Source organism: Wyeomyia smithii, chromosome 3, assembly GCF_029784165.1.
Source record: "Wyeomyia smithii strain HCP4-BCI-WySm-NY-G18 chromosome 3, ASM2978416v1, whole genome shotgun sequence".
In the NCBI taxonomy this organism is placed as follows: domain Eukaryota; kingdom Metazoa; phylum Arthropoda; class Insecta; order Diptera; family Culicidae; genus Wyeomyia; species Wyeomyia smithii.
This window is the reverse complement of record NC_073696.1, coordinates 122,678,366-122,700,227: the sequence shown is the minus strand read 5'-3', so window position 1 is coordinate 122,700,227 and position 21,862 is coordinate 122,678,366. Positions and strand designations below refer to the sequence as shown.

General features: G+C 36.6%; 2 protein-coding genes and 1 long non-coding RNA gene across 3 annotated transcripts in view; 2 read left to right on the top strand and 1 right to left on the bottom strand.

Moving 5' to 3' along the window:
* The window catches only part of LOC129726573 (cytohesin-1), an 80,129-nt gene extending 58,312 nt beyond the window's left edge, over window positions 1-21,817 (bottom strand). The window contains exons 1-2 of the mRNA XM_055683446.1: window positions 21,602-21,817; window positions 20,814-20,887 (exon numbers count right to left, since the gene is read on the bottom strand). Coding sequence (XP_055539421.1) covers window positions 20,814-20,887; window positions 21,602-21,677 — 150 coding nt within the window. The 5' untranslated portion in view covers window positions 21,678-21,817. The remainder of the gene's footprint in view (window positions 1-20,813; window positions 20,888-21,601) is intronic.
* LOC129726577 (uncharacterized) lies at window positions 3,872-4,737 on the top strand. Its single transcript, XR_008728365.1, has 3 exons — window positions 3,872-3,972; window positions 4,036-4,097; window positions 4,147-4,737. It is a non-coding gene; the product is annotated as an uncharacterized LOC129726577 (long non-coding RNA).
* The window catches only part of LOC129726575 (uncharacterized), a 32,133-nt gene continuing 22,272 nt past the window's right edge, over window positions 12,002-21,862 (top strand). Inside the window, exon 1 of the mRNA XM_055683448.1 lies at window positions 12,002-12,563. Coding sequence (XP_055539423.1) covers window positions 12,542-12,563 — 22 coding nt within the window. The 5' untranslated portion in view covers window positions 12,002-12,541. The remainder of the gene's footprint in view (window positions 12,564-21,862) is intronic.

Sequence of the window (21,862 nt, the reverse complement as noted above, 5' to 3'; positions counted from 1 at the left end):
ACACAAGGATCAGGCGCAACGAAATAAGTCGATGTTGTTGAGAAGCTTGTCCCAAGGATGTTAAGCATGTTTTCTTACCAACGAATGTATATAGAGACATGTATCACAGAATAATGTTCTAAGAGAAAACAAAAATCTGTTAAATATTTGACGCTAGTCAAAACTTCAGACTGACAATCTCATTAGTCCAGTTCTAACTGTCGGACCTAGTAAAGCCATGGCGTCTAAAGTCTGCCAAGTTGTACTATGTCACATACCAGCAACGGCAACTAGGGTTGATGATCTGACCCTACCCCTACCTACCGGGGGGAGAGATACAGATCATTGATTGGCAAAGCGCGACTGCGCGAAAGAGACGGAAGTGGCAATCAGCTCACGTGGTAACCGAAGTTGAAGATTGTGGATTCATAATTCGAATTCTAACATGGTGTAATAACAGATGAAACTTATAAATAAATACACACAAATGTCATGAACAAGTGCGGCAAATTTGGCAATCTTCTAATTCATTAAAGCTATCATCCATCATTCCGCGCGTCTCTGGCTACCGTTAACGATCCGGAAAGCGAACGAAAATGAAACGGACATCGCGGAAATCCAAGGTGAAGAAACTGAGAACCGTGAGATGGCGCGAAAAGTAACACCGACCCTAAAGTATCGGGTGTTTGGCCCTGTTCGGTCTACAGCCGTATAGATCTGTATCGTTGCAAACGGCAACGAAATCTCAGAAGCGCAAAATCAGTGAAACCATAAGAAAGAGACGGAAACTGCGAGCAAGTATTGCTCTGGTTGGGTGTAATAGTAATACGAAAAACCACCCTATCTCTGAGCCACGCACTCCGGTTCCTGCATCAAGGCAAATAAAGCTCGAGCGCAAGAAAGTTTCGTTTACCGGCATCGAAGCTCGGGAGGAGTAGAGGAAGTAGTTTCGTTTCCCACTTCCTTCGTTGCTGCATTTCCTGAGTGGTAAGCGTGTCATCGAAGTCTACCGCATGCAATATGAGCGAAGGAAGCACGTCAATACAGGGACAGTCGAAACAGTAGAAATACGTTTTATTATGGCGATATATACTGGAATTTTTAGCGCTATTTGCTGAGTGACTACGACTCCAGCTGTAATGTAATACTATCAGCCTTGACAAAATACTAATATTGCGTATACCACGTGATTTAATAGAGTGTAAATAATCTTATTAAACATAATGAACGCAATATGAAATTAGTCATGATTGCACGAAAATTTTGAAACCTAGATACAATGTACAAACTTTCAATGATACGATGATAACGATCAGTTATCATACAAGGTGTTACCATGATTCACATCGTAACACCTTGTATAGAATTACTCATAATTCCTACGATCTAAGATATAAACAAACTGACGTCAAAGCAATACGATCCATTTATCAAACGCAAAGCTCAACTGGAGCGAACCGACAGACTATCACGCGAGGTAAATTTACTACTACCATCTAACGCATTCTAAATATAAACACCGCGCCAGGTCCCCTGTATCAATGCGAAAACGCGGCGTCCGAAGGTGAAATTTTTAATCGTTCTGTGACACTAATTCCAGCCGCCTTACAATTGATGGTAATGCATAGTGTATGTTTGATAATTTTTTGCTTCACATCGTTGAAAAAATGCATTTTCAATCAATCAATTTCGCATCACTAACACCATACATTTGTCTCTTTCTCTTGATGTAGGAATAAAGAACTGGTAATACTATCTTCCCACAACTATGGATCACTTTTGCGTTTCATATGAAATAGCTCAGTTAAACAAACTGGGGGCAACAAAAAATATCATGTTAACTCTTGTAAGCTTGTCTACAAGAGTCTGTCAAAATATCTGCCATTTTCCTTAATCAGCGAAAGCAATACGTTCCTCATTCATAAGGTTTCTATGTAATTCAATCACCAATTTTTGTGCAAAAAGCGGCTCGCACACAAATATCAAGGTGAGTTTTTCACGATTCCGTTAAATTTTGGTGGTTGAACGGTTTATCGCTACATTAAGCATCCTACAAGGAATAACAAAGCTGGATTCTGGACCTTATTGCGGCCACATAAAAAGACGCCAGACCATGCGAGATATTTGATACGATTTGAAACATGTTAATCTTATTTTATTACATGATTTGAATAAAGTTTGTTGACTAAATTCATTACCACAAGTTACGCTCCCAGAAGTGATTCATAATTGCCAATCGACAGTGTAGAACTTCTACGGTAGAAGAAGTTGTTGCTTTGCAACGAGGTAATGGCAATTTCAGAATGTTGAAAATAAAAGAACAGTTACGTAATGAAATAGAACGCTATGTACAATTTTCTAAAATTAAATGTTCTTCAGTTCTTGACAACCACCACTGTGTTTGTACTGTTGTTGTATGAATAAAACAACTGTTGTTATAAAATAAAATTACAATAATTTCCTCTCAAACTGCTACGGACCTGAATTCATGTAAATAAACTTGAATATCTGCAGACTATTTCCGCCATTTTAACCCTATCTTCGAGTATTACTTATTCTTTTCCAAAATCTCACGATAAAGTGTTCAGGTGATTCCAGGTACACAGTACCGTCGCCATTCTCTACCAATACGTAATTTGCAAGTCCAAGCAAAATTCTAATTCCAATTCAACAAAACAAAGGCAACGAAGATAATGACCATAACAAAACAGCTACATTTGGAATTACGCACACTAACGCTACTAAATAATTTTGAACCGCAAAATGTTATGCGAAATGGTGTAGCACCGCCGCAAAAACTAATTCGACATATCGTCAGTTGAATTACATATCGGCACACTTCAAAATTGATAGTTCTAAGAATAACGTGTTTGAAAAACAGTGACAATAGCTCCTTCAAATTATTCTCATGGAAACTATAAATTTCAAGACTTCGCAGTTACGTTGAACCTGTTCAGCTTTATTATGTGCATATCACGAGCAAGTTGTACAGTGTCTCCACAGTTATGGTTCAGCTACAATAATGGGTCACTTTTACGCAAATACGTCGATTCTCACGAAACTGAACAATTTTCATTAGCAGTGGTATTTTTTGTAACTCACTTGTAACCTCATTTATACGATTAAAATGATTTAAAGTTGAAAATGTCACTAAAAACTATAATTCTGCTCTGTGCAATAAGTGAAGTGACCCATAATTGTAGTTATGTTACATTTTGCGGTGCACAATTGTGGGTCAGTCCATATTTTGGCTATTTTTATTACTTTTACATGATAATGCATCAAGACTGAATAAAATAACTTATTATCAAGCTTTTACAACAATAAGATAACTTGCGTTATGTATTTTGACGATTTTATAGACTAAATGATATTGAATGCCAAAAGTGACCCATTATTGTGTCTTTTGCTATGTAAGTGATATTTTTTTTCCCAACAGATTTACACGCATCAACTGCAGTGAAACTTATTGTTGATCGAAAGTACACATCAGAACACAGAGATAGATAGTAAAACATTCGTAGTTGATAACTTTTCCGATTTTATATCCATTTTTGAACATTCAGACAACACGTTGACTGACCCATAATTGTAGAGGGACTGTACGAGTTAAAACCTCATTTTATCATTATTTTCAGGATAATTTGGATTTGAGCTACATAACTCTGGGTGTTTGTGAATTTTTAAGCAGGTCTTTGTAAGATGAAACATAAAAGTTTTCAGCATCGTTCGTCATTAACAACTCAAAACTGCAAAATTTCGAATTGTGCCAGTCTTGAATTCAACTGACGATATGATATTGGAATACGAACGGCAGACAACAAAGTCAATCCGCAGTAGCGGCATTCTCATGGCAGTGGACGGATAAAAGCGTGCTCAAGAAGAAAGCTATCAAAACGTTAAGTATAAAAGCTATTTATGCTATTTACGTTGAATTTCTGCGGTTTGCGGTCGATGTACTTTTAAACGGAGTTGCCAGTATCGATACATCTTGTAACGATATTTTTTTTAACATATACTTTTAAACTCTTCTAGTGATTTTCATGTTGATTTCAGCTGGTTACTTGGAATTAGTTGGTTTAAGTGGACTTTTGCTGTGTTCGGAATGTTTTCAAAAGGTTTGTAGTAAAAAGATATACCTATACCATACTAACATGTGTTTCGCAGGAATTTTTCTGTGGAGAGAATGTTGATCTCGAAATTTGTGGTTTAAATTTGGATCGGTAATTATCTACAACGTTGCGAGGTATCAGTCAACCTCGTTTAGACAATGGCACCAGGTTGCAATGAAAAACTTGATGATGAAGCGAAGAAGGAAAATGGGAAGGTTTTAATCCTGATGATTAGGGACAGTGGAAAATCACGATTTCACGGAAGCCGCGAATCCCGCGAATATCTACAGAAACCCTCGAAATGCCGCGAAAGTAATGAAAAAATAGCAACATTCATGTCATCTCCGAAATTATTTAAAAACTAGCAAAACATACACAGCTGAAGGTAAATCGGCACCTAGATGGCAACGGGATGCCTTTTCTAGCGCAGCGAATCTGCTGTTGAAACTGGATTTTGAGAATACCAGTTCAGAGAGACATGACGATGAGCAATTTTGGAATTGTCTACCATTCCCCCAGTTCAAGTGACCAGCGTTTTTCGAAAATTTTAGATAAATGGTGGGAAAATTTTGTTGATTTGAATAAATTAAACATAATTGCTGGTGATTTCAATATTGATTGGTTTGAAAAAGGATAGATGTGTATATATATATACAACGGAAGATCGATCAATATCAAAATAACAGCAAAGAGCAGTGCTGAGAATATTCACTGTCATGTTAAAGCAGCAATTTTCAGTCTTCTTTATGTTGATACTCATACTACTCATGCGAACAATGATATTCATGACACCAAACAACCGATGAACACCGACCGAATAAACTTTAACACTCGTGTCGTTATTTTGAACGTCAATAATAAAAATCATTTCAGAACAGTGAAAATCAAAACAACCTTATTTGACAATTTATACTGTACCGTGAGGTGTACAGTGTCTGAACAAACTTTCACTACTTGAATTGATAATTACCGAAACTTCTCTGAATATCATTTATAAGGCCTTTGAAATTCATTCCACTGTTTTGTCATTGATCATGGTAAACGAAACGAAATCATGCATTGTCGCAGTGAGCATTGGTTACTGAGTTGCACAAGAAAATAAATGTGCTGACACCAGTGCTGAGAAAAATCACCACCTAGAAACTCAAACAGGCTGATATCAAGCCAACCTTAGCGTCAAATATCCTTTCTACGCACAAACATAAACTGTAGCTAGAAAACGGTCGCTAGACAAATCGAAATGTTGATTTTCGATGAACACATTTGTTGGTATTCATTCCTCAGTCAAAGTCCACATTCGTTTATATATTGTCAAAGTTGAAATTCATTATCATCATCACAGAAACGAAAACGAATATCAGTGCCAGTAACTTGTACTGAATATTTGTATTACGTTGAGCTCAGATGCAATATTATTAAATTCTTGGGATTCGACAAGCAACTGACTGACCTAGACCAGTTCATACGTAATCACAGCAGCCATCATAGTATAAAATTCATATAATTTATTTAAGTTATAATGTTTAATACGTTTATTCTAATTCTAATAAATAAGTTCAATCATAATCACAAACTTATTATTTGAATTCATGAACAATTGATCAGCCAAAGCGACCTGTCTATTGGTGATGATTCTTGGTTTCTTCTGAGTAATTTCATCATCTTTGAATAAACCATGCTCAAACGCTTCAAAAGAATTATTAGTACGGAAATGCCGGATGATATTCCCGATGTCCAAAACGACTTAGGAATGTTTGCATTCGCTCCCAACATCAATTTGACAACGCCCACGAGCAATCAGCAGTAAAGCAACTTCCTGTAGCGTACGCTTCCCTAAAAGAAGGTTTTTAATGTTGAAGCACTTTTTAGAACGTTGAAAACACATGGACGATAACCATACCTGCACAAAGCTTCCTAGTTTTGATAATATCGTTATCACGAGAAGAGCTTCCAGTTGGTATTGCTATCCATTTCAGATTATTTTCGAAATAAAAAAAATGTAACTGCACTTCAAAAAATATCAGTACCTCAAATCGAAATTGATTTTTTGCCTTTGAGTTTCATTTTCACGGTTGCTATTTTTGAATTGATAGATGAACCGATCCTAATATCTTCTGTTTCGTTCTTGTTGGGTATTATATTCATTTTGAGACGTCAAGTAACGATGAACACTTTTGTTTACATCGCATATCGGATAGTGAAACCGATTGTCATGGTAATATGTATCACCTACACGACGAAAAAGCTGAGTTTCAATGTTGTGAAACTCATTTGATAATTTTAACCACTGGCTGACACTGAGAATAATTCAATTCATCAACTCGTGAATAAACACCGATAATCTAAGGTACTGGCAAAGAGTTATGGAAAACTTTAAAAAGATCAATGTAAAGCAATAGCTATCAAAGTAATCATTATAATCCATAACTTTTATTGGTATTGAAAAAAAATCCGCGCGAGTTATTGCAAATAAATTTAACAGTTATTTCGTTGATTGTTCAATCGATCAATCAAAGTACATATGTGGTCAATAAATCTGTTGAGATTATAGGGTAACGGGGGTATTTTGGTCAGCTTTGGGAAGTGTTCGCACAGTTTATTATAAACAAACACAATTTTTCAACATAACTACCTACTTTATTATACCATTGTTAAAAGCTAAGTGTCTATTTAAATATACACCGTTCAACAATGCAATATATTGAAAAATATCCTAGAAATACCAAAATTTCTACGAAGTACTAAAAACATATTTTGGTCCACCAAATTTTTATTTTGGCCCACCTTTTAATCTACAGACGTGTATGGAAATAGTTCAAACTAATTATATTTAAGATCATCATCGGTATTTTTAGAGCAAAAATAGTGGGTTTGAGGAGAAAATCCTTCTGCTGTGATTTTTTGTAAATTTTAGGTATCTAAAATTAAATGATTTAGCTTATAGCGGTTTGACAGGCATTCCCATCCAATTTCATATCGTTAAATGTGATAAATTAAGAAATAATTATCTGTAAATTATCACAAGCTGCTTCTTCGTTTACGTGCAACGACCAAACGGTAATCAAAGAGATGTCAAAACTTGGCATGGCCAAAATATGTTTGCTTCAGAAAGAGGCAAACATATTTCGACCATGCGTTTAACCACTTTTTCAATTTTTTCCAACATGTTAGAGTATACAAACTGTTTCTATGACATTTTATTGATATGATTACAACAACGAATTGTTTTAAAAGCATACATCTTTGTTACAATAGCTTCTGGACGTTGACTTGTGTATTACCACTTCCTCTTGACTTTGGGTTCTGGACGTTGACTTGTGTATTACCACTTCCTCTTGACTTTGGGGTGACTCAGCCATGACTTTGAATATGTTTGAACTAATTCCAAAGTAATTACCTAGAGCCAGTTTTTCGCCGAAAATTATAGTGTAGTATGATTCTTAGGTGTGTTATTCAATGTTGCATGCATAGTTTTTTAATATTCATTGAATTTATTAGATAAAATGCGTAAAATGTTACCGGGTGGGCCACCCAAGCAACAATTGAAACATAATAAAAAAATAAATTGTGATCATCTGTTCCACTAATGAAATTCCGAGGTTTTAAGAAACATTTTTGTTACTACGATGAAGTTGTAAAGAAACAAGCAACAACTAAAGTTGCATCGCTGCTTCAAAAAACTTTACACCAACAACGTCATTCGCGTGGTTGGATTTGTTGTTGAAACGTGTAAACGTCATTTGAAAACCTAACCTTCACTGAATGGATCTAGTGGGTGAAGCATATAGGTTGCCAACGTGATGCTTGCGAGATACACAAAACAAACACACAAAAATACTTCTTAAAGTTGCTGTCATGTTCTGAAGCCATGTAACAGCAACTTTTGCGCGATCTTTCGCCTTATATTTGTTTTTGAGATGAGGTTATTTACTGCGTTGTAACTTTTGCGTACTTGGACTATGAGTCATCCAAAATTGTGGGTCTCTAAAACGAAATGAGATAAATTACTTTGAATTTCATTATCACGCTGAGGTGCTGATGATTTGAAGAAATAAAATTAAAAACTGATAATGACCATTGCATTACATCTTCGTAGCTGAAATTTTACCATGCAACATTTACCATGTTGTTATCAAATTCCATGCATAAGTTCACACACATTGCGGTTTCATTCTTGAAACTTGTGTTGAAACAACGAAAATATTGCAATTGGCTCCACCTCCTGCGCTTTTTTGTCATTGTATATGAAACTGAAATGTAGCTGCAACTTAGTTTCGCATAAGAATTTGTTGCTGTGATGCACAAAGTTCATAATAGAAACATGTTTTGCTGCTTGGGCAAAATATGCATGCGGGCCAAAATACCCCCGTTACCCTACAGCCGGTCCTTACTAACTGCAACCTTGATGGTTTTCATCCTATTACTTTTGCAGAGCTGAAAGATATTTGTTGCTCTTTGAAAAGATCGGCTGGTATCGACAATGTCAACGCAAAAGTAATGCAAGATTATTTTCATGTAATTGGACACGACCTGCTGGACCTTGTTAAAAAACAGGGCATGTGCCTGAAGTTTGTAACGAATCTCTTGTGGTTCCTATCCCCAAAACTAATGGGACAGAAAAAGCTGAAGAGTTCCAACCCAATAATGTATTGCAAACATGGGAGAAACTTTCGGAGCTAACTGTTAAAGGCCAACTGATGCATTATTTGAACAGTAATGATTTGCTAATCCCAGAACAATCAGTTTATGGACGACACTCCTGTGAGTCTGCAGTGAATTTGGTGTTAGCAAAATAGTAAAGGAAAATCGAGGCTAAAAAAAACTATTTTGCGGTGTTTCTAAAACGCTTTTGAAACAATCTCTAGGCCATTATTGTTGCAAACATTGGACCGCTTTGGTATCGTAGGGATAGCATACAAATGGTTTGAAAGCTGTTTGTCCGCTAGAACTTATAAGACTCGTTTTTATGATTCTGAATCAGTTTCCATTGCTAATAGTATTAGCCTAATACACTGGGTGTACCACAAGAGAGTGTTTTAGGGCCTTTTTTGTTTGTAATATATATTAATGACATGAAGCGAGTTTTACGGTTTGGCGATGTAAATTTATTTACCGATGACACTGTTCTGTTCATTGCGGCCAAAAACAAACAACTTAAACTAAACATTACAAAACAAAAAAAATTATTATTTTTTCGGCCATCTCTAGACCAGACGTAAATATTGCATTATATATGTAAATGAGTTAAAATATTTTGGAGTAATCATTGATGACAAATTTATTCCTAAGTCTCACATTGATACACCGGATTCTTTTTTTGCACGGTTACAATTTTTCGATTTTCTCGTCCTGTAGACACCGTAAAAAGTTTCTATCAATGTCAAATTAATGTTCCCGTCGATTCTGATCCTTTGAAATTAATTTCGTTCAGGTTGAACTTAATTATAAGATAGAAGAAGACAAAATGCAACCGTGCAAAAAAAGAATCCGGTGTAATGTAATCAGAAAAATAGCTAAAAAATACGGGATTCTGTACCGTTTAAAAAATGAATTGACTATTAGTAGTAAATCATTTTACCACATATAGACTTTTGCTTATCCATCTTATTCCTTGTAAATAATACACAAATATTGAGATCACAGCGCTTACAAAATAAAATAATGCGATTAAGCGGATCACTAAAAATCGCGATGTCTATTTTTTTTTTCAAATAAGTATTAAAAACTTCAAGAGTTTCAATCGGGAAGTTGATTTTCCAATTTTAATTGAATTTAAGTAAGTTTTTAAACTGTTATTGTTAGTTGAAATTAAGGTCAAAACTGTTTTTATATAGAAATATCTTTAAAAATATTGCATCGAATTTGATGAAATTTTCACAGCAGATGAATCCTAAGTTGTGGTTTACGAAAATATTTTTTTGAGAATTTTTTTTCAGTAGTAACTATTCAAAACAATATGTTGAAAATCTATGTTCTGGGGCACTGAAAAATCCTAAAAGTGACAAATATTTCTGACCAAATTTCGAAACTTTCCTGAAAATTTCAAGGTGGTGTTACATTTTTTTTTTAAAGTTGGTGCCGCATGGGAGAAATTCCATAAAAAATGTTTCAATTTTATCTTTTTTTTTGCAATTGTCATTTTTGATTCGGCTGAAATTTAGCACAGATGATCCTGTGGGTTGAAGGTGTTACGCTATTAGTAGCTTTTTTGAAAAAAAAAATACACCTTGAAAAATTTTTTTGACAAAAACAATTATCCTAAATAAAACAGCTCATTTTTCAAAACTGCAGTATATTTTTTTGGGAAAGACAAACTTATTACAGGTCGGAATCGATTATTCGGAGTTTTAAATTCGATTAACCGAAGTATTTTTTTTTTTTGCATTTAATTTTCATTTTGTAAAATTTCCGACATATTTGTTATTCTTTCGGCATATTTGGAGCTCCGTAGCCGCAAGGTTACAGAGTCCGCTTTGGTAAGCGGGTGATCGTGGGTTCGAATCTTAGTAGAATCAGGCTATTAGGTTGTCAAAGGACTTTAGCATGGGTTTATTCTCAGCCTCCCTACCACGTACCCTTCCTTCAATCTGAAATTTACAGTACAGTAGTCCTTCTAACAAAACAAAGTCCCTATTATAATAAAACTGGTGTAAGTAACGTATGAAAGTTCTTTCCAGGGAATTTGGCGATATTCGTTAGGATGGACAGAGGCCCGGTATAGTCAGCCATGGTATAAAAACTGAACCGTGCTGCACGGGTGCGGTTTTCGCATAACAACACGATACGACGTTTCTTGCTACCACCACTAAGTGTTAGTGTTAGACAGACGACACGAAGGGTGAAACTTGAAACACTGAAGCCAGTGTCAGTGTTATAAATCGGTTATTATTTATTTATTTATTTATTTATTTACTATTACCAACAGACATAAAATAAATTGTCCTAATGGCTACTAATACTAATACAAATATCACCGGAACATTGACAAAAATTTAGAACGTATAATTATCGGTTATAAATGTTATTATCGGCACCGGTGCCTTAAGCTTCGCAAACACGGATAGGGTATCTGTGCAGTGCACATGTTGCACAGGTGGTCCCGACACCACTGCAAAAGTTCAAGAATTAGAATATATAAAAATTAGTAATTTCATACTGTTGAACTTTTGGTCATACTGTAACTATATAATGCAGGGGCGACTCGTCCATAGGTGTAACCTGTGCAATGCACATGGGGACGTCAGGCAAAAAATGAATCTAAAATCCAAATTCATGCTCTTATTTTCTTATTTTTTAGTTTTATTTTTAAATAGTAACAAAGGAAATTACTTGCTTTTATTCGCGGATAAAATTGTAATTACTTCCTCAAACTCTGATTTTCATAATTTCTAGTTGAACAGGTAGGTTCAACAGCCACGAGTCGCCCCTGATATAATGTATATGAACTAAGTTCGAATAATCAAAATTTTTAGCAAATTTGATGGATGTTACGGTATTCATCCTATTGGGCATTCGATTAAAGCTAAAATTGAATGCTCACTCCGCATTCAACCGGAATTTTGTCGGTGAAAAAAGTTTTGATTCACTCCTTGAACACTTTTTCCTCATCGGGAATACATCCTGCATTTTGTGGCTCACAACAAACACGTGCTCAATAAACCACAGCCTTACTATAGCACTAGGTTTCAAGCGATGAATAACACTTTCACAAAACGAATGTCCTTCAGATGGCATGATGTTGAACAGGCACCCAATGTTATGTATACATAACTGGGCACCTGTCAAAAGCCAAAGCGCGAATAAAACGGAAGCAGCCAATAATAATTGCGATTCCGGTGCTAATAAAAAAGGTCATATAATAGAACCCATCTGACTAAGCACCGCAGTGCAGTTGGTATCGGATGCGAGATTGGAATATCGCTGTGTGAATCGGTACATTTTTTCCTTCATGAATTAAACAGTTCAACCAACAAAAGGCAAGGCGAAAATAGCATTCCACACAATTAGCACCCTATTTTTATACTACTTGAAGAAATCCCATACAACAGAGAATTTTTCTGATGACCTTTCGTGAGTTGATAAAAGAACTTTTACCTCACCAATCAAAGCAAATCGATGCCACAATATAATTTTCTGAGCCAGCGTGAGAGTGTATTCTAGCTTCGTGTATTCGGCTTTGAAGCGAGAATTTCTTCTACTAAAGCCGTTAACTGAAATAATAGCCTTTGGAAGGATTCCATCTGTGTCATTAAAGTGCTCTGAGACTAGGACCTTATTCACTTAAGTCACAATTTCATTTCCCGGTAGTATGATAAAACACGATAGTTTATGTTTGTGCTGTGAAGTGCACTGATCCCTTTTGTGACTGTTTATTCTCCGGTACTAAAACAAGAAATAAAAGCACGCTGATTTCTGTGATAATGGTCTCGTTTAGCTTACAAGCTTAGTGTATGTCTGTGCGTATGTATACAGGTAAGTGAATAACAAAACAAACATTTTCCGCAGTTATGCAAATTACTGTCCAATTATTTGCACTGTTCTCATGCGTAAACAATAAGTGAAGCTGTACTTTTTTTGGGGTCAATGGAAATAATTTACACAGTGGTTTTCGTAATTGTCAATAACAAAATTAGGGTATAGCCGACGTCTGTGTACAAATTAAGTGCACAGAAACAAATTGTTTATATCTGGACTTATTTGAGATGCAGTTTGAACTTATATACCAAGTATTCAAATGATTAAAAACACACCGTCTCACAAAGTACCAGCCCAAACCCATGTTGTTGAAGAGCTAGAAAATAAGACTCACTATGTAAGCATCAATCCGGCAGCTTTTGTAATATTATATGCGGAACAATAGCACCCAAAACTGAATAAACATAACATTTGAAGACGTGTTGAACAATTCGTATACATTTGTTTTCTCCGCTTCTTATCTATTATAGCAGTCTTAGTTTTACAGTTAGTGATTAATTTAACCGGTCATTCAAACAAGGAAGATTCCCGCAGAACTGAATACAGACATAAATGTTTCCTGTGTTTAAACGTGGGAATCGACGAAATACTAGGAATTATCGGGGTATTACTCATTTTTTTGCCTCGTCTAAATTGTTTGAAATTGTGATTAGTTCGGGAATCTTTTACTCCAGCTTATCCTCCACGTTTTGAACACTGGAATACCACAAGGTAGTAAATGAGGCCGTATCTGTTTTTGCTCTATTTCAACGTTGTGGCATTGCTGCTAGATATTGGATGTATTTAACCGTTCGATTCGTTGATGATTTTCGTGATTTACAGACTGCTGGATGTTTTTGTAAGTTGGTGCCGCAGAAACTGGCGTATAGGCAGTATTGCGAAATGCCAGATCAGGAAATTCCATCGCACTGCGAAGCCTATTCTGTACGACTATAAGATTGATGGCCATGTAATAAAAAGAGTGGATCAAGTCAACGACATCGGTGTTTCACTCGACGCTATGCTCAATTTTAATCTTAACCGCTCATTGGTCATTTTTAAGGCAATTCGACAACTCGCTTTTTTGGTAAAATAGGACGTGATGATGGAAGGTGGAAGCAGCACTACGATGAACACCTGGATAGCGTGCAAGCAGGAGACCACAACAGGAGCGGAGAAGACGTGGTCGGTGCAACGAACGACGAAGTTGTGCCACCCCCAACAATAAGCGAAGTTAGGGATACGATCCGGCAGCTCAAGAACAACAAAGCGGCCGGAAAAGACGGCATCGGAGCTGAGCTTATTAAGATGAGCCCCGACAAACTGGCTAGCTCGCTGCATCGGCTGATCGTCAAGATCTGGGAAACAGAACAGCTACCGGAGGAGTGGAACGAAGGGGTTATCTGCCCCATATACAAGAAGGGCGACAAACTAGACTGCGAGAACTATCGAGCGATTACAGTCCTGAATGCAGCCTACAACGTGTTTTCCCGGGTCATCTTCCAACGCCCGTCACTATTAGCCAGCAGGTTTATAGGCAGCTACCAGGCAGGCTTCATGGAAGGACGGTCTACGACTGACCAAATCTTTACACTGCAGCAGATCCTCCAAAAGTGCCGTAAGTTTAGAGTCCCTACACACCATCTTTTCGTCGAGTTTAAAGCCGCATACGATACAATAAACCGACAAGAGTTATTGAAAATTCTCGACGAAAACGGCTTCCCGGGGAAGCTGACAAGACTGATTAACAGGGGGCTCCGATAAACCTATTTTAGTATTGTAGGGGAATTGGGGCAAAATCGACATTTTGCTGACATTTTACGTAGATCAGACACCTACCATTCGATTTCTGAGACTTTTTTACTCAAAATAAGATATAATTTGACTACCACTTTAAGATATTAGCGAATTACCATTAATACTCAGAAATAATCGATATTATTTTGCTTTGTGAAATATACTAAAACTATGCCAAAACCGGTTTCGTAGAATCACCGTTTTGAGCTCAGTTTTTGTCCGATTTAAGATCTGTTTTTTTCAGAAGGTGGGTTAAAGGATGCTAATATATGGACAAACTCTTAGAATTTTGATATTTGGCCTCAAAACAAAATGGCGTCGAAAAAACCACAAAAATTACCGGTTTCTCAAAAATTCAAAATGGCGCCATTGTTGCCCCTTAAGTTGAAATATGTTCAAACTCAGGGAAATTTATTTTCGCATCAAACTTCATCAAAAAATCATACATAGGAGCCAAAGCAAAAAAATTGTTGCACTGTGTTATCAGTGGAAGTCGTGCCTACTATGGGCTCCATAAAAAACTACGGTCGCAAAATCTGAGTCTTCGCACCAAGTGTATCCTGTACAAAACGCTAATAAGACCGGTCGTTCTCTACGGGCATGAGACGTGGACAATGCTCGAGGAGGACTTGCGAGCACTCGGAATTTTAGAACGTCGGGTGCTAAGAACCATCTTTGACGGTGTGCAGGAGAACGGAGTGTGGAGGCGTAGGATGAACCACGAGCTTGCGCGCCTCTACGGTGAACCCAGTATTCAGAGTGGCTGAAGCTGGAAGGATACGCTGGGCAGGGCATGTAGCTAGAATGCCGGATAGCTACCCTGCAAAATTGGTGTTCGCTTCAAATCCGGCGGGAACGAGAAGGCAAGGGGCGCAACGAGCGAGAGGGTGGACCAGATGGAGCACGATCTGCAGAGTACCGTGTGCCCGCTGAACTGGAGGCAGGCAGCCATGGACCGAGTCTTAGGACGTACAGCCATTTAAGTCTAAGTCAAGGACGTGAATATATAAATTATATGGTGAAAAAGCAGTCTTATTTTGTTGGAAGGAGTGGTTGGCAGTGCTAGGTATTACCAGTTTTGTATGGGTGGGTTTCCTAAAAATTTCGAATCCAAAATGATTGGAGTTTTTGACAACGACTACATTCAAAATGGGGAGTCTGTTGTTCTGTTCAATTTCTAAAGTAAACTGGATGTTTTTATAGCATTCAACATTTCTAAAAACCTTTTCTAGTCCCCCTGTTTCAAAATGCGAAAAATAAAATCAACATATCTCCACATTCGATCTGGTAAGGAGTCTTTTTCCTTTAGTTCAAATGTGCCAAAAAAAGTTCACATAGGAAAGGTGAAAGAGAGTCCGCAATCGGTGCACGTTTTGTTTGTTTGTAAATTTACCACGAAATGAAAAATAATTGTCTTCCATGCAAAGTCGTGTTAACTTAAAGTAACTACATACTTTAGTTTTCCAAGAGTTCCCACATCGTTGAGAAAGAAGCCAATCTTCCGAAAGATTTATTTCTAGGTCACTCGGGATGAGTGCTGTGGTATCAAAAGAAACCATTATCTCGTCAGTATCGATATCCCACGAGGATTTTAAGTTGTCAACAAAATCTCCTGTGCTCTTAACAGATCGACTAGGAAAATTGTTAGGCAGTGATTGGAATTTCATGACCAACCATTTTGCCAATTTCTCCGCTGGTGCCCCCACAGCAAAAACGATCTCTCTCATCACATTACCAGGATTTGGTACTTTTGGAAGACCCTTAATTCTGAGAAGAGAAGGGTTTGGAATACAAAGACTTTTTAAAGTATAAAATAGGTTGGCAATCTGCAATAATTTTTTTCAGTTTTTCACCATGTCGGCAAGAGGGTTTACTCTCTGTTACCTATATGGGCCATCATTAATTTTCTCCAACATTTGTTCATCGTAATCATTTTTGTTCAAAATCTTAACTTTATTCCTTTTGTCAGCTTTTAAAGAGAAGACAGGTTTATTACGTAATTCTTTAATCGTCTCAAATCTGTGTCAATATTTACATGACGTAGAATTTTTTTGAATATATCCAAGACTTCACTAAGTTGTGCGGTTAAAAATTTTCAACTTCTTATCCCACTTTTAATATCAATGACAGCTTGCTTAACATTCGGTTTAGAAGAAATAGCAAAGTTGAGGCCTTTGTTCAAAAGATTGTTGCTGTTGTGAAATTTCGCACGAAGATCGATTGACCACAAAATTATCTATATATTTTACCTTAGTTGTCGTATTACTACTCTTATTGCGTAAAACCAACTGTTTAATCTTTTTTGCACACAATTTTGTTTTCTTTCCCCCTCATATTGTTCTGGAATTTTTACATTACATTTTTCAAAATTCTGGGAATCCAAAGGGAAATTCTTTGGCCAGTTTCAAGTTTAGTACTCTAAATTGACTGCATTTAGTTTACTATGAAGAAGTTTTAAACTATTTTATATCCACTCCATTTCCATCTTCTTAATGAGAAAAATAATGAATGATTACAATTTTAACCTTATGACTTTTAGGAGTAAATCGGTATTTGACACATTGCTTTAGAAAAGCTATGTCTTTGTGAATTCTTGCTATTTTCTTCCTCAACCTCAAAAACGTATTCGGCTTAAAAGACTTGGATGCTATGTTAAAAACTTGTTAATTTTTCTTTGAGCTGTTGTTAAAATAAACTTAAATTTACACTTTTACACTTTATACTGCTCACTTGTGGGGCCATTATTGAAAAATGCGTGTTTGATTTAATTTTCTTATCAGTTTACTTGGACTTTAAGGAGTGAACGAGTACAAAAAAGATTTATCCGCTTAGCATTGAGAAATGTTGGCGTGATCCTGCTAATCTACCCCCGAGTGGTGTTCCCTTATTGGCCTTGAAGCGTTTGCAAAAGACAACTATCAACAAATCCAGTAGCGCTTAAATGAGGGAATGTAGCATAAATGCTACACAGTAGCGCTTACTTATTTCAGTAGCCTAGATCCGTAGTGGCCGTATCAACAATTTTACTCCGCTGTACTCGGTCCTGGGTTACTTGTTGCTAATTTCCCAGGCATCTCAACATTCACAGGTATCTGCGCCACTCCCCGTTTTCGGTACTTTGTCCAACACACTTTACGTTCGATACGATCAGTGCACGTATACCCTCCTTGAGCAGGTTCACTGTTTGAAGCCCATGGAGAACCGCTGCTCTAAACAGGGTTTTATACGTCGTCGGATTCGTGTGGCGACGTAAGCGTCTTGTGATAGAGATGCACCGAATATTCGGGCCGAATATCAGCAAAAATTGGATTTTGCCGAATATTCGGCTCGCCGAATAGTAAGTTTATTATTCGGTCGAATATGCCGAATAAGCCGAATAGTGGCCAATGATTATCAGAAAATAATATAAAAGTATAGTGCAAAGTTTTATGAACGGGGGTAAACGAAAACTGAAGTTGTAACTTTGGCTTAGAAAGGAATATATCTCATTAAAACGGAACACGAACCGCAATCTCCACACAATATTTCATGTCTTGTCTGGATGAGGTATATTTTTTCCGAGCCAAAGTCACATCCTCAGTTCTCGTTCATTTCTCGCAATTTTTTTCTTTTTTTTTTCAAAAACACTCAAAATGTAGTTGTCACACAAACTTTTAAATTGTGTTAACCATAATCTTCAAAAACATTATTTTTAAACGACAACTCAAATAAGAACATAAGTAGGTGCGCCACGGATTAGCGTGCCTTATTCCATAGGCGCAAAATTTATTATTTCTTGTGGAATATTTCGGACAATTTTCAATCGTTTTCGTACATGAACAATTGGAAAGCGAAAGAAACAATTTAAACTTCAAACAATGACCATTTGGTTATTTTGTTATCATATGATCAACGTTGTATTCAGCCGAATATACGGCCGAATATTCGGCCGAATATTCGTCTCACCGAATAATGGAAAAAAGGTTATTCGGTATTCGGCCGGGTGCATCTCTATCTTGTGAAGAGTAAAGCAGGCTCGATATCCAAGTTGAATGCGTCACTAGATCTCCTGATTTGTGTTACTATCAGCGGTTACCAAGAATGTGAACACATCTGCCACTTAGAGTTCATCGACGTCAATAATCACCGTCCTTAGAGAGACTAGAGTTCTGCCGACAATCTGTCCTTTCCCGCGGCTCTTTTATTCTTAAGTGAGCTAATTTCTCGTATGATCTCCAGCATATCGGAAACTGAGACACTGCTTTCAATTGTAGGTACTCCTAAGATAACTTCCCTTCCACATCCTTCCGTAGTTCCGCCTTTGAAGTGCACATCGAAGAGCGGCTTCCACCTGTCGACCACCTCACGCTCTCTTGTAATCAGATTTCTCTCCACGTCCCTACACATATCTGGATTCGGTGTGTAGTCTTTGCGAGATCGTCTTAACTTAACTTCTCATAAAACTTGTTCCCTTGTACGTTTCGTTAGCTTTGTTATTCTTTCTGTTATTCTTCGTTTTCCTACTAGACACCGTACTAAAAGGTACTCAGGTAGAGCAATATTCTTTTGCGAGTATTTCAAAGAATTTTGTAATTTTCAACTTATTATTTATTGTTATAGAAGTTCAAAAGAAATAACTAAGCTAATTTAATCTAGGCGTATAGGAACATGGATTTTTTATCATGTTCACCATTGACTGTCCAAAATCAATATTTAGTTTTGAACATAACAAAACGGAATGTTAATGTTTTTTCATATTGTCAGCTTGTTATTTTTGCAGTTTTTTGAGATTTGAAATATCCCTAAATTAAGATTTTAATGCAATAGGAATACCACCCGTCCTGGTTTAACAGGACATGTCCTAATTTCGAGATTCTATTTGAACGTCCTGATTTACTTTTCATATTCTGACATTTGTCCTGATTTTGATAGTTAATTTTGTAGCGTAACTTTTACGATTTCGGGACACAACGCGAACGATTTTTTTCTTCTGTGGAATCTAAGCGAAAAGAGACGAGAGAAATCTTCTAGGTGTTGAAATCGTTAAACATCTAGTAATTAGGAAGTAACGAGACAGTCGCGCGTTTCAACAGAATATCTCGCTTTTTTTTATTTTTTTAAGGGGGGATTTGTTAGTAGCTTAAGTATTTATGATAAATATTAGTGAATAATGAGTATGTGTGTCCAATCACAAATGGTGACTTCTCAACACTGTTAGAAATTTGTAATTTTAATTGTTAGGATTTGTTTGCTTTCGCAATTAGGACTTATCATTCGTAGGGATTTAAACCTACTTGTCAGAAAAGGGGAAGTAAACTTACAACTAACTTAATTGCTAACTTATTGGCTATAAAGATAGCTTATCGTAGCGATTGAGGATTGCAACGATTTTTGTCGAAAATTGTTAATAATGGTTCAACACCAGTAAGTCTATGTAATTCGAAAAATATCTCGCTTAAAAATACGTCCCGCAAAACGTGCCGCACGCCTTTGAAATGCCCCTCGGTTTCGAAAAAATTGAACCACCCGATGTCATATTTTTTCACTGCGACAGAGTACCGTTCAGACAATCATCCTACTCATTTATCTGCCTCTTCATATTACATTACGCTGTCGAAACTTGATCTTAGTGTTAATTGGACAGAGACTTTGCGGACAACTATTTGTATACAGAACAATTGCGGGGCTAGCGCTTTTATTATAACAGTCTCTCCCAGGGTGGGTTTTGAAGCTATGACAACTCGCTTGTTAGGCCAGTATCTTGAGACAAGCTAAAAGGTCTTAGGCTTAGATCAAATTTGTGCCGAAAAAAAGGTGTTTTGTTTTCTATTTCCGACCAGATGATATCCCTACCCAGCAATCGAACATTGCCCCTAATTTTGACGATTAGAAATGCGTTTTTGGCGCTGTAACTATTTTATTAATTTAGCGATTAATTGAGTTCCTAAGCTTCATTTGTTTATGAATAAGGGAATAGCATCGATACGTATTGTTAGGTTAGAACCAAAATACCGTACAGTTTGAATTTCTAAACCGATGCCAGCAGAATTGAATGAAAAATTCGACAAATCTTTCCAAGGTACAAACATAACATTTACAAGCTAGCTCCAGATGTTGAAATTAACAAAATAAACGTTTAAGAATAATTTGTAAATTAGTTTAAGTCATCGTAACGGTTCTTCTTGAGAAATTAAACCTTCGAGATAAACCAACATAACGTAGCGGGGAAATTATCTAACGTTGTTTGAATTTCAACGGTCGTAGTAGTTGAAACAAGTTTTAAACTTAGATTGAAACGTATTTGAAAGGTAGTTGAACAAATTTTAAGCTTAAAAAGACCCCTATAATCAAAACAATATTTCCCACCATTGGAAACCTATAAACTATTTTCTGAGAAAACCTCTGATCACCAATACAATTTCTTAAACGGATACGGTAAATGAAACTATCTGGCTCCAATTTAACTGTGCTTTATATGGTAATGCAGCTTACCTGAATTTCCAGTAATATCTCCTGTTTTTTCCTCCGAAGCTCTATGAGTAACTTTTGCTGATCTGGAGTTAACTCTAAAAATAAAAATGAAGCTATAATAAAACCTAGTATTTGATAGTGAACAGCTTCGTAGTTTACAGTTAGACATAATTCAAAAGCCAAAAACAATATTGATTCCGACAGTACCTCTTCCACCAAAGCAAAATATTTTACCACGCGCTCGTAGGTCTTCAAGAAAGCACAAGCACCAAAAGAAAGGGAACACAACTTGTGCCGATTTATCGCTCGGCCAAGCAACGTTATTTGAAGAAAAAACGAAAATACTAACATTATTCCTTCGAAAAACATCCGTTTTGATTTAAACACTGCTCTTGCTGTGTGCAGCTAGCGCAAGTTTTGTTCAGTATAATATATAACTGTAGCTTGCATGGGACAGAAGAATGGATTTTCTATTTTTGGGCACACCGCTATCGAGTTTCAAAATAGGATGTGCTCCCAGAAATGGTTTGAGGCCTAACCGAGTATTGGAAACACTAGCAATAACAACATTAAACAAACAACAATCATTCATCACCCGTTACCGCCGTTTTGTACTCAAATGATAAACTTAAAAGCAGCGAAGCGAATATTATTACTATCTGATTAGATCTATTATTGCGAGTAAGAATGTAAACTCGAGAAAGAAAAAACATTCATATCTTCGACGTCTTGTTTTGTCATACTTGCTGCGCTACAGCTGAACACGAGAGGAGGGGTACTGAAAAATTCCTGCCCTTTGCTTTAGTTACCTGGCATTGGAAAGTTTTCGCTGTGCTGTGAAATGTTGGACATTGTGGCGTACGAATTCTCCATAGTATTCACCATGATAGTTTCATCGAATGCTACTCGTTGCAGTCACATTAAAACACCAAAAAACTGGCTCTATTAAAAGTAAACACTATTTTCCCATCAACAAAAATATACTAAACTAGCGACGACTGCTTCTTCACCATTTCAGATTTTGCTTCTTAATCCACTTCTCATTCGTAAAGTTTTGTTGAAGCACAAAG